General features: G+C 47.8%; 1 protein-coding gene across 1 annotated transcript in view; it reads left to right on the top strand.

The window, feature by feature from the left end:
* Positions 1-12,237, top strand: part of LOC119381581 (kelch-like protein 41) — a 62,857-nt gene that overhangs the window by 24,026 nt on the left and 26,594 nt on the right. The window contains exons 6-9 of the mRNA XM_049412831.1: positions 565-764; positions 1,782-1,892; positions 3,687-3,878; positions 4,568-4,690. Coding sequence (XP_049268788.1) covers positions 565-764; positions 1,782-1,892; positions 3,687-3,878; positions 4,568-4,690 — 626 coding nt within the window. The remainder of the gene's footprint in view (positions 1-564; positions 765-1,781; positions 1,893-3,686; positions 3,879-4,567; positions 4,691-12,237) is intronic.

Below are 12,237 nucleotides of genomic sequence, written 5' to 3'. Positions count from 1 at the left end.
AAGATTTTAAAGAGCATTTAGCGTATTTTGGCGCTACTGGCTCGACGAAATTTCCACAAACTCCTTATGTCAAGTCTCTGGCCCCCTCAGAGGACAATGTACTTCGATTTAACCGATTAGGAACTACGTAGGCCCAAGCAGGCGCCGTAAAAAATATGTGACGTCACGGCAAATGGTGCGGGAATTCCAAGGTGGCGTCGCCACCTGCATTTTCTTTTTTTGCGCGTTTTCTCGCTTATTAAGCGTCTTCTCGCAGAAAGCGTGGTGTTTTTGGTATCGTGGAAGACTACTTTACTAATGCGAGAAAAATCGTTTTGCTCTTTAGTGTCCGTTTAAGCGGTCGCGTGATAAGCCGTGGAAGGGGAGAAAACGAGACACTTTGAATTAAACCTAATCGGTCGTCTATTTCATCCGCGCATTCTATTCGCACATCCTATTCACACATCCTATTCGCAGCACATTTGTGTCATTCATGTCTTTCTACCACACTAACCACGTAAACGCTTGTGCGCTGCTCCGATGAGACGCGTATTCGTTGCCGCTGACCTGAAAAAGCACTTGCAGAGCCTACCACGGCGTGGTGCTGTTCCGGCGGCGCCTATACGTTCTGGGCGGCATGAAACTGCGCCTGTACCTGCGCTCAATCGAAAGCTACGACCTGGACCGCGGCCAGTGGAACCACCACTCGCCGATGCACGTGCCGCGGGCTTACGTGGCTGCGGCGGCGCTCGGAGAGCACATCTACGCCATGGGTGGCCACACCGGTACGTCACTTCCTGCGGTGACGCAAGTTTAGTTATTAGATAGTCCTTATAGTCTTGTCATTGACTACGTGTTACAGAAAAACACTGCGGGGGAAACAAAGCTGGCAGCGACGTCTAATGGTGCGGAGCCTAACCAGAGGCAGGCGGAGTCGATATTGCAGCGGCTTACATGTTGTTTAACTGTTGATGTGAAGAATGGGCGGACATGAAAAATCTTTGAACGGGGGTGTGCCGACGTTTCTCCAAATGGTTTTGTCTTCTTCACGGCGTCAATGCAGACATGGAGGACAAAAAAAGCACGTTGAACTTCTTTTCAAAGAAAGTTATACAGTCATAAATAAATTCGGGAGTGTTCTGTGTTACTTTCAAACAAACATTGGTATATGGAAAGCGTTATATTAAAGCGTTCTATACCTCATGTCGGACCTTATCTATGCGGACATTGTCTTACCGAATAGCCAACATGTCGGTTCGTTGGGCAGGTGTTCATTCATTACCGATTCCCCCATATGATTATGTTTCACACTAACTGTGACAAACGTATGCAAGCCTTACATGTATTAAGATATGTTCTCGAGCAGCGCTTATTGTCCCACCCAGATTACAGCACATATGAACGCGCATTTGCTTAACGTACACAAAACGAAGCTCCTTCGCATCCTCGTCTTGCTCAGACGCGGGAGGACCGCTTTCTGTAATTGTTTATGATGTCCACAATTTCGAGGATCCTTTCTTTCGGAACTCGCTCAGAGGCCTTCCTTAGTTGGGCTGTTAGGCAGCAGTAGGGCGGTAGAGTGTTAAGTACAGGCCAGAAGTAGGGGAACGTAGGATCGCAAGTGTGTACTTTCAATTCCTTTGGCCGACTAGAAGCGACACAACACAAGTGTGGCCCTCGTGTGGCCCACTCTCGAAGACACTATCAAGGTCACAAAAACTCGGAGAGGTCAGCAAGAAAGGCTTCGCTATGACGTTCCCTCATTCCACGGATATCATTCCGTTTCTCATTTTCTGACGCAGGCGTCGAGCGCACGTCAACTGTGGAGCGATACAGCGTCCGTACAAACCAGTGGACCATGGTTGCGCGTATGATGAGACGACGAAGCGACGGCGCGGCCTGTGCTTTCAAAGGTGAGAGCTTCCTTTCATATTTAGCAGTGTGGGTTTCTTGGCTTTCATGTTTCTCTATCGGCCGTTCACATCTGGTTTACGACTGAGAAAAATGTTCGGGAACCCACAACAGTGTTTGTCAATGTACGCGAATAACCAAATTCACTTCTAGAAAACTGTTAGAAGGAAGGATGTACCTACTCCTAGAATGACTGCCTGTTGGGCGTTTTGGTATGCGTTCACGATGGCGAAGCGCTAAAGAGAACGGAAACTTTTTTGGAGAACACAGCGCCTTGCCCTCTGTTCTTCAAAAGATTCCGTTCTTTTTAACGCTTCACCATCATGAAGGACGTACTCGCAGGCTTGGATCTATAACACTGAGGACAGATAGGCACCGTTTATTTCATCGCAATAGAGATCGCAGGGTACAGAGCTTTTAAACAGTGTGCTTCTGTAGCGGCAATATACGCTGACAGGAATCAGTCAATGAAAACGGGCGAAAGAGTCAAATACGTTAGCTTCGCTTTAATGAACTGCGTAAGTAGACCAAAGTACCCTAGCTCGCGTCGTGTCATGAATCTTGCATTGCTAGTTTGCCAGGCAAGCCGTGTGTTGGATTATACCGTCAGGTCGCTTTTTGTTTCTTGCTTTCTCGTTATATCTCAACAGTCTTCTTTTACCGGTAGCCCTACACTTGAAACACTCGAATTCGAAAAGGGATCTGACATAAGTCACGCACCGGATTAGATGTGCTGACGACACTTTTCGAAGCTCAGGGGACTTCGACGCAATAGCATATATGGAGTTTTCAGTTTAAATAAGGCCTGTACGTAAGCGTGAGTGATTCGTTTCTGTTCGCCTAAAGGATCTTTCCCTTTGGGGCGAAAAATATAATCGAATAAGCCAAGTGTGTCGAACAGTGCTTTTTATTCAAAGCTTTTAAGTGCATCAGCGTGATTTCCCTCATACTTCGCAAAATAATCACGTCTGTGTCGTTGTCGTGGAAACAAGATTAAACCGGTCGTGTGTTTGTATTCGTTGAAGTTATTTCAAAGTATATTAAGTATTAAGCTTGGTGGTCTTGAATCTACGTCTACCATTTACGGTTCTCGGTCGGCACGTCCGCAGAAGCCAGTACTTGGCCGTGGTAAAGGTAAAATTTGCCAGACAGGGGCGATCTTGCCATACAAACGCACGCACGAACATACATAAAGTATGACTCAAAACTACCTCCCGCGCCGAAAAAAAAAATTTCAGGCTACGTTACTGTTGCCAGGTAAACCTCAATTCCCGCTTTGCTTGCTGACAATCCTGCCTGTCGCTATTCGCCACTTTACGACTGTTGCTCTTCTGGCCTGGCGATACGTGCTCGCGGTGCGACAGAAACGACCGTGCAACTACGCGAAAAGAACGCCGCAAAACAGTGTCTGAAGCTGTAGTTTTCGTGGTGTATGCTCGTTTAAAAAAACAGCACTATATAAATAAGACTATAGGCCGCCGCGGCGGTACAATGGTTACTATACTTGGCTGCTGACTCGTAAGACGCGGGGTCGACCCCAGCCGCAGCTGCCGCATTTCGATGGAGACGAAATGCTAGAGGCCCGTGTACTTACATTTATGGGCACGTTGAAGAACCCCAGGTTGTCGAAATTCCCGGAATGCTCCACTAAAGCCTGCCTCACAACCATATTGCGGAATTGTGACACGTAAAACACCGTCAATCCTTATTAATTAGAAACACGACTACGGCGCGTAGAAAGAAGGGCACTGTACCGTCCTTTAAAACAGTCTTAACCGTGTTCACTCTGCGCGTAGGTCGGCTCTACATTAGCGGCGGCTTCAACGGCCGTAAAGTACTCGAGAGCGTGGAGGAGTACAATCCATCGCTGGACGCATGGTCACTGGTGCGACCGCTGCCCTATCCTCGCTGCAGCCACCGCATGTTCAACCACGGCGGCCGGCTATACGTCATTGGGGGCTTCGACGGACGCCGCCGGCTGCACACAGGTATGGCACTATCGCCTGCTTTCACGCTACTCCGTCATTTATAACTACCGGACCCGTACGTCACGCGAGATGGCACCCACGGGTGTCTGGGCATGGCGACATGGCGACGTTGTGTTTAAATGTAAATGCCAGCGAAGTGTACACCATTGTGACGACATTTGTGGATCTGAGCCACTTGTTAAGCCAACATTATTTATAGGGGCCCTGCAACACGTCTCCGAGTAATCATCGAATGGCTTCATTAAAGGAGTTTATTGCCTCGCGAATCGACTACCGCAAACATTTTTAGAATCCGTCAAGTACGAGCGGACTTACGGAGATTTGTCGCACGCCGTTAGCGCTTTCTCTCTTATGTCTTTAACCATCTTAAGATGCCTACAGCTACAGAAAGGCAGTTGTGAAGGCAGAGAGCAAATATCGCATCTTCTTTATTTTTGAGGACTTTCGGACGCATTTCTTGAAACACCCTTTATGTTACGCGTAGCGACTGAGCATCAGTAGCGCATGAAGCTGCTGTGGGGTGCTTTTGTAAGCAGCGCGACCACTTGTGATTTCGTGCACCCCGTTGCAACACTCCACAATATTACGCCTTCTTCCCATTCATTGCCACTATGCGAGCCACAAGAATATTATTACTAATACAGGAAGCACTCACTGTGTGCCCTCGCTCCGAATGTATTCTTTCGCAGTGCTCAAAAGCGACGAAAACCTTCCACTGAGGTGGCACAAGGCACCATCGCTGAACTGCGCCCGCAGCACGTTTGGCGTGGCGACGCTCGGAGACGTCATCTACGTCATTGGCGGCTTCAACGGTATTTATTTTTAAGGAGGAAGCTTGAAGTGTCTCGTTTAGGCGAATGCAGTGGTACAGAACCCATGAACCTGCGTCATTATTGTCATGTGACGTAATCATGCGACGTCATAACGACGTCTTAGATCGCCAGAACTTCATCGCTTGGTCAAGGAGCGGGGGGCGGGGCTGCAATCCTGGAGGTCGTGAAACACCATGTGAGGTGCAGAAAGCTTCGGTTGGGGAGGAACAACGCAATCGACATCGAACGTCAACGTGATTTAATGCGCGTCTCACATTGTGGCTCGGTATCTCTTGCATGAAGTCTGGTATAACACTTACTGTATAACACAATGCGTTACCAGGTGTGCAACATGCTTTCGCTTTCAAGTGTTTCAGAGAATGTAGCATATTGCAAACGTTATTTATTTATTTATTTATTTATTTATTTATTTATTTATTTATTTATTTATTTATTTATTTATTTATTTATTTATTTATTTATTTATTTATTTATTCCGCAATGGGTGTGGAGCATTCTCCTAAAGCTAATCGAACTGAAACATGCCATATATAAGTGACAAACGGCTAGCTTCGTAGCACTCTATGTCGATAAACTTGACAATTCATCGCGAGTTATTAGCACGAGGTCTTCCTTCTTTTTCACCGCCCTCAAACGCAGGGACGTCAATTGTGGCAAGCGTGGAGTGCTACACGCCTGGAGAAAGGCATTGGAACAAGGCCAAGCCGCTCAACGGGCCCGTCAGTGCGTTGGCTGGCTGCGTCCTCAGCGGTATCAATGTGGCGCGAAAGTTCTCGGCCCGGGGTGAGTGCTTTACATTGGAATTCAACCGAATTCCCCGTGGCGAGGGTCAATAAAGTGCAGCGCTTCCGTGGCACCTAACTCTAGAGGACAGACAGAGGGCCCTACATCACCTCCGATATTTCTTTTTTTTTAACGTTTCAAGTAAACGCGCGCACCGAGTTAAGAATGCCGTCACGATCAACGGTGCCAAATGCGGCAGCGCTACGAGCCGCGGGCGCGCCATGAGTTCCAAGAACAGAATCCCTTGTCCTCTCCGGGCCTTTTGGTATCTCCAGCGTTGGCCGTGACGTCACCATTAGCGTCTGCTCGCAGGTACGCGCGCTCGCCGCACTTTCTGCTTGTCGTGCGAAGAGGAGCACTCGGCCAGAAGAAGAGACGAGCCGATGAACGGAGCGTAGCGAGGGAAACAGCGAAGCGAGCCAGGGCCTCTTTCGGATCACAAAACGCGTATACCGCTATTACGGCACCGTTTTGCAAAATTTTCGCGCTGCGTGTTGGTTGAAGACTCGTGCAATACTGCAACGCCACAAATAAATTTCGACCTCTGGGTGGTTTAAGGGCCCCTTAACAGGTGTTGGCAATACACTGAGAGGTTGCCCTTACACCAACCGTGATCCGGGAGTACGCAGCCTAATTTGGTGCAGACTAGTTTTCCCTAACCACGAGCAATTAGATTACTGGTGGTCTTGGAAGGCCGTAGTATACTCGCTAGCATGGAAAGCTTGCCCGACCAATGCTACGGAGCGATGAATATACTAAAAGACAAATAGCGAACATCGCATGCAATTCGGGGCACCAGGAAATGGAGAGCTCATCGGAGTGATATGATTAAATGTCTTGTTAGACATGGCTGTGGCAAAATTGTCTGGATAGTGGAGCCCCAAATTTCGAACAGAATGCGAGTGTTGCAAAGAAGGAAAGTGACTCTTTCTTTAGTAAAACGAACGAATCGCTAAGCCGTTTTTCTTATTGCATGAGTTAACAAAGAAATAATACTTGAAGCTGTACATCGAAGTTTTGGGGGGCTTCCACAACTGTTATTACTCCATGCATATGTCCGTTAACAAATATTCGAGCGTGTTGAATATTCGACCATCGATGCGGATGCATGTAAATACAGAATAGCAGGCAGATATAACCGTGATTGGTGCGTGCTCAGAGCTCTGAAAGCCAAGCTTCAACGAAGACAACAAGCGTAATACTGCAAAATAATAAATTTAATACAGTTGTAACGTAATGAAAACGTATACAGATTGATATGTATTATGGAACACCGAAAGGGGGCTCCGGTGAAGCCTTGTCCCCTTAACGGAGAATACCTGCGCATGCCTATATTTGAAGTGTCGAAGTAAGATTGATTTGACATGCAGATGTAGAGCCTGAGATTTTTTGCTCTCACCCACTCTCCCTGGAGGATGAGCAAATAATCTGGCAACAATGAAATATTTAACATGTCACTGATTACTCATTTTCTCTTTTTCCTTCCATAGGGGCTTTGCTACCGCCTGCGAATCCACAGGCTTCCCCATAAGTCGCACCGGAGCAACCGTGTGTAACACGCGGCAACACAACGCGCTGGCGCTTACACGAAGCAGCGCCTGTACTTAAATTAACCTTAACTTACATGTGCCCAAAGTATTAAAGTGCAACAATAAGGCATTAGTAGGTATCGACGGAAGTTCTGATGTACTATTCGCTCTTAAAGTGTGTGTGTGTGTGTGTGTGTGTGTGTGTGTGTGTGTGTGTGTGTGTGTGTGTGTGTTATATTGTATATATATATATATATATATATATATATATATATATATATATATATATATATATATATATATATATATATATATATATATATATATAATATTAAGGTCTGCATCATTTTCTGCGAGTATTCGCTTCAGAAAGGACTGCAACAGTTGATGTCTCGTGCGGGTTCCGTACTGTGTCTCTATATGCCGTATCCGTGGTTTTATTATCGATCGACTGTCATTGCATAAATAATACGTGCGTTCGCAAATAAAACGTTTATCTGAAAGTTAGCGCTGTGTACGTATGAGAGTGTTGAATGCTGGCATTTCGTACTCCCGGGCTCATAGATATCCTCGCATTTGCTTCCACGTCGCCGCGTTTCACAGCCGCAGCGCAAATGCCAAGGAAGCTTTAATCTGAAGCAGAAACCTATTGGGTGCAGGATATCCTGCCATACGGAAAGCGTGAACGCTAGACAGGAAGGAAATGTTTGCTGGCTCGACCTCACGTTCGAATGAATATCAAATAAATCTTGTTCTGTCCTACTCGCAGGGCGTTGCCTCATTTTGTCAACTCTTCAACGGTATGCAACAAAGCAGCCATTTGTGAATTGTCTTTGCTCACCCGCCGATAGTCGTTTGCCGTCGTGGGAGAAATTTCAGGGACTCTTCGTCTGACATAAAGCGCCATACTGCTTACATGTACTGTTTATATGCGTCGCTTACATGTTGCACTGTGACGTCTGTAATGTGCAACACATGGGGCAGCATTCATAGTAGGTTAGAAAACAAGCTTCCAGGAATAAGAAAATCGACAACTGATCTAGTTGGTTGAAATGCATGGTTTAACTGAACTAAGCGCACTACAGACAAATACGAAAAGGGAAAGGCAACAGGACAAGCGTTTAGTTCAGTCGAATTAGTTCAATTAAAACATGCATTCACAGAACGATCACCGCTCAGCCGCTCAGTTGAACCATATTTGTTATTCTTCGTCGTCTGGCTCTTTTAGCAACCATATATAATATAAAGTGGCGAGTAGAAGTTCCTCACTGAAGTGTAGTAAAAAAAAAGGAAAAAAATCTTTTTGAATATCTTATTAACCGCCGGTTTCATGGCCGATCCCCCGTAGTGGGTAAGAGCCAACACAAGGAACACGCAAGCAAGCAAGTAATTGACGTAATACGAACGAAATTAATGCGGAAGGCAAAAACTTGCCGTCATAATGACCGAACCTACAACGTTCGGATTACGCGTCTCGTAGCGCGTCCGATAACGGGGCCTGTTTCGTCCTTTCCGTATGTGTCATTGCTACGCTGCAGTTGAAAATTGAAGGTATTGTCCTCTACGCATAGTTTCATAGTTCATTGGTTTCATTAGGCTGTGTATAAGAAGCCCTTCATCGATTGCCCTTCTTAAGCAAGAAAGCGGTGAGCTAGGCGAGAACGTTTTACAGCAGAGCTGTTATGCTGGAGGTTGGCCGTATGTCTTATATTGAAAATTATCATCGTCATGAACCGGCACGTGCCAAATAAGTGAGAAGGAAGCGTTACAAGTCAAGTCAATACCACAACAGGTCAAGAGAGGGTGCTACAGGTCATGTTGGTTGGTAACAACTTATTGGTAGTCCTGCAGAGCTTTAGCCGACCGGGCCTTAGGTTTCCCTAGTCAGTACCAAAAAACGTAGGTCAAAAGAGGGCGTCACTGCATCACAAATGAAGGTTTCCTTTCCCGCCAAATGGGAGCGGGAATGGGGCATCAGTAAAGTTTATTCCTCCTCCTCCTTTCCCACCATGGACGCTGAGCAGGCTGCACGCGTTTCAAAACGCCAGAGCGCGCTTGCCCGTGAACGCCAGCGCCGCCGGACTAATTCGTCTGTCCGAGCCAGCGAGGAATAGGGACTCGTAGAGCGTGAAAGGAAAAGGCTCCCTTTTCTTCGCTGGACGCCATGCCCCTAGGTCAGCCTGGAAAGCGGGTTTCCAGCCTACTACTCTTCCGGGGCTAAGGGGGAAAGGGAGAGAAGAAAAAGAAAACATGTTCTGCGCTGGGACGTGTACTACGCGCGAAAGTTCTTATACCGTAGCACGTACTCTAAAGACTAGTATCTAAACCTGTCTCGCTTAGAACTATTAATAGGCGCTTTAAACTGCGTTGGGCATTGGAGGCAGATCCACGGAAAAAGCGGAGGCGAAACGCCAGCGAGTGCGAGGAAGCCCTCATCTTCGGAAGACGAAGACGCTACCGAGTGCCTAGAAAGACAGGTGAACCCGCAGCTTCGACTCGGACAAACACACGCCAAGCGTCAACAAAGGCACGCGAATCCTCAGTTCTGCTTTGCAGTTCACGGTGTGGAACTGGCTGGATTTTAGGGGCGAAGCTCCTTAAGGCGGCACCCGTTCGTCCCTCGTAGTCGTAGTCGTAGTAGTCGTAGTGCGTAACCAGTCTTACGCTTTGACCTCCAAGGTGGTGCCGGTGGGAGATTTTTCCTGTGCGTTGTTGCACAATAAAAAATTCGCAGCGTGCGCGTTAACTAAAAGCCGAATTCTTCTGTCTCTCATTCCCCATTAGCAGCCATTGGCATGTTCCAGTAGGAAACGTTAGTAGAAGTAGAAGTGTAAGTGTTAGCTAAAATTCGACTTCTTCTGTCTCTCATTCCCATTAGCAGCCATTGTTTACCTCCAAGGTAGTGCCTGGTGAGATTTCTCCTGTGCGTGATTAAACAATAAAAATTTTGTTCAAAACGCCGTTGATTGATGAAATAAACCAACGAAAGACGCCAGATGTTTTCTAAAAGCAAAAGGAAAGAACGCCAGATGTTTCTAAAGCAAAACGAAAAGACGCCAGCTGCTTAACGAAAGACGCCAGATGTTTTCTAAAGCAATGGTTTTCTAAACAATGAAAATTCACAGCGTACATGTAAAATTAAAGTGAGCTGCAAGTCGTCATAACTCATCGAACCTTTAGTATAAACGCGCCCGATCTCACGTCGGTGATGATGTACTGGGCAGAATTCACGGAAGATTCACGGTTTACCGATGAACCTCCGCAGCTTCGCCCACTCACCATCATTCACTCCGTGGATATGCTGTGATTTTTTTCTTGGGGAGGAGGCGGGAATCGCACTTATATGCGCCCGATTCGTCAGTATTGCAGAGCGGGTAGGTTTCAATGTTCCCAAGAGTACCATCACCACCATCATCCCCATCATCTGCAGATGCCCTGCTCTTCAGCATGTACTCGAGTACCTAGAGTACACTTTCATACAAGGCACGAATATATATATATATATATATATATATATATATATATATATATATATATATATATATATATATATATATATATATATACACACGCCAATGCAGGCGATCATCAGTGGCAGTGGGTGCAGTGCGTGCAGGGGTCTCTGGAAACGGCGCTGCAGGTGGCTGGCATCTCGGAAGGGAACGGACAACGCCTCCTCGAAAAAGGAGGCGTTGGAGCAGAGCAGCGGCCGCCATGTTCTCCGGCAGAGTGCTGCTGCCCGGCGGCGAAGCGGCGGGCGACTGCACACTGCGTACCTCGGACGGCGGTTCGTTCGAGGCGCACCGCAGCTACCTCTCCAACATGAGCCCGTACTTCGCGGGAGTGTTCCGTGAGAAGTTCGGCTCGCAGAAGGACGTCTTCGTCAGCGGGGTCAGTGCCGCCGTGCTCGACACGCTCCTCACGTTCCAGTACACAAACCAGGTGGGCAACTTTCTGAGAAGTGCAGTGTTGTGTTCTGTTGGCTAGAAACGGCCTATTCCTCTTGTGGGTTGGCAACATTTCGAATGTTCTTCTATGTTAGCAACTGTGCATAGTAATTTTTTTATTAAAGCCACTTTTCGTCGCGCTCGTCAACATGAGTAGTTCGGCGTCCGTGTCTCCCTTGTTCGTGCCGGTTTCTCTGCTACGCGATACATAAGTGGCGACGAGAGTCAACGGAGAAGCCACCAAGTTCAACTGCAGCCCGCCGCTACCATTCCTTGCTACGCTAGGTTCTGCGAGCGTGCCCTGGATAGGGTGGCTAGAGATTACCCTGGATGCAGTTGAAGCGAGCAGCCCTCGTCGGAGAGGAGCTCTCGAAGAAACGCTGTAGAGCGATGCTGCTCAAAGCACTTGGCCTGGAGGGACAGCGGGTCTATTATACAGTCTAGTGCCGGACACCACGGACGCAAGCAGCAGAAAGGAGGGCAAAGAAGGCGGCACCGATGTTTTCGAAGACGCGCTTGCAGTGCTAGACAAGCATTTCGCCGCAACGGTGAACTGATGGAGCGGCACCGTTTTCGGAAACGGCGACAGCTACCGGGGGAAACCATCCAGGCTTACTCCGTTGCGTTACGTGAGTAGGCTGCATGCTGCAACTTTGGAGACGCGACGGAAAAGGCGGTGCGCGACCAAGCTCTTGGAAAGAACGGCATCGCAGCACATACGTGAGCGTCTTTTGTTTGAAGGCTCCAGTCTGACGTTCACTCGAGCGGTTGAAGTAGGCAAGCATATTGAGCAGACGCAAGGCGAACTAAAGGAGTTCAACGATGATACAGCGGTGCATCAGTTTATCAATAAGCTGGCAAGTGCGAACGCTGTTAAGGCTTCAGGTTCGTGCTACCGCTGTGGGTCGAACGCGCATCGCGCCAACGCTCCCGGAGTGCCCTGCCAGGCCGAAAGTGCAAGATGATGCAGTTTTTACTTCGGTGTGTCAGTCCGAAAACAAGCGTTGGGATGACGGCGAAAAAAGACAATCATCTGTAGTAACGAACGCTGTTACCGTTCTGACCCCGGATGCAGTGCATTGGAGTCTGCACCGACAGACTCCAGCCATGGGGAACGTGAAGTGTCCGTGCTGCCGTCAGTTCCTGGACAGGAGGACAACCTTGGTGAAGCCCAAACTGAGGATGTTGTTGTTCGAAGAGAACCGTCAGCTTGTGGTTCGAAAGATTGATGGGTTTTCCCAATCTTCTCCGAGCCAGCTCCTCAATC

Source organism: Rhipicephalus sanguineus, chromosome 2 (genome assembly GCF_013339695.2).
Source record: "Rhipicephalus sanguineus isolate Rsan-2018 chromosome 2, BIME_Rsan_1.4, whole genome shotgun sequence".
In the NCBI taxonomy this organism is placed as follows: domain Eukaryota; kingdom Metazoa; phylum Arthropoda; class Arachnida; order Ixodida; family Ixodidae; genus Rhipicephalus; species Rhipicephalus sanguineus.
This window is presented reverse-complemented; position numbering and strand designations above follow the sequence as displayed.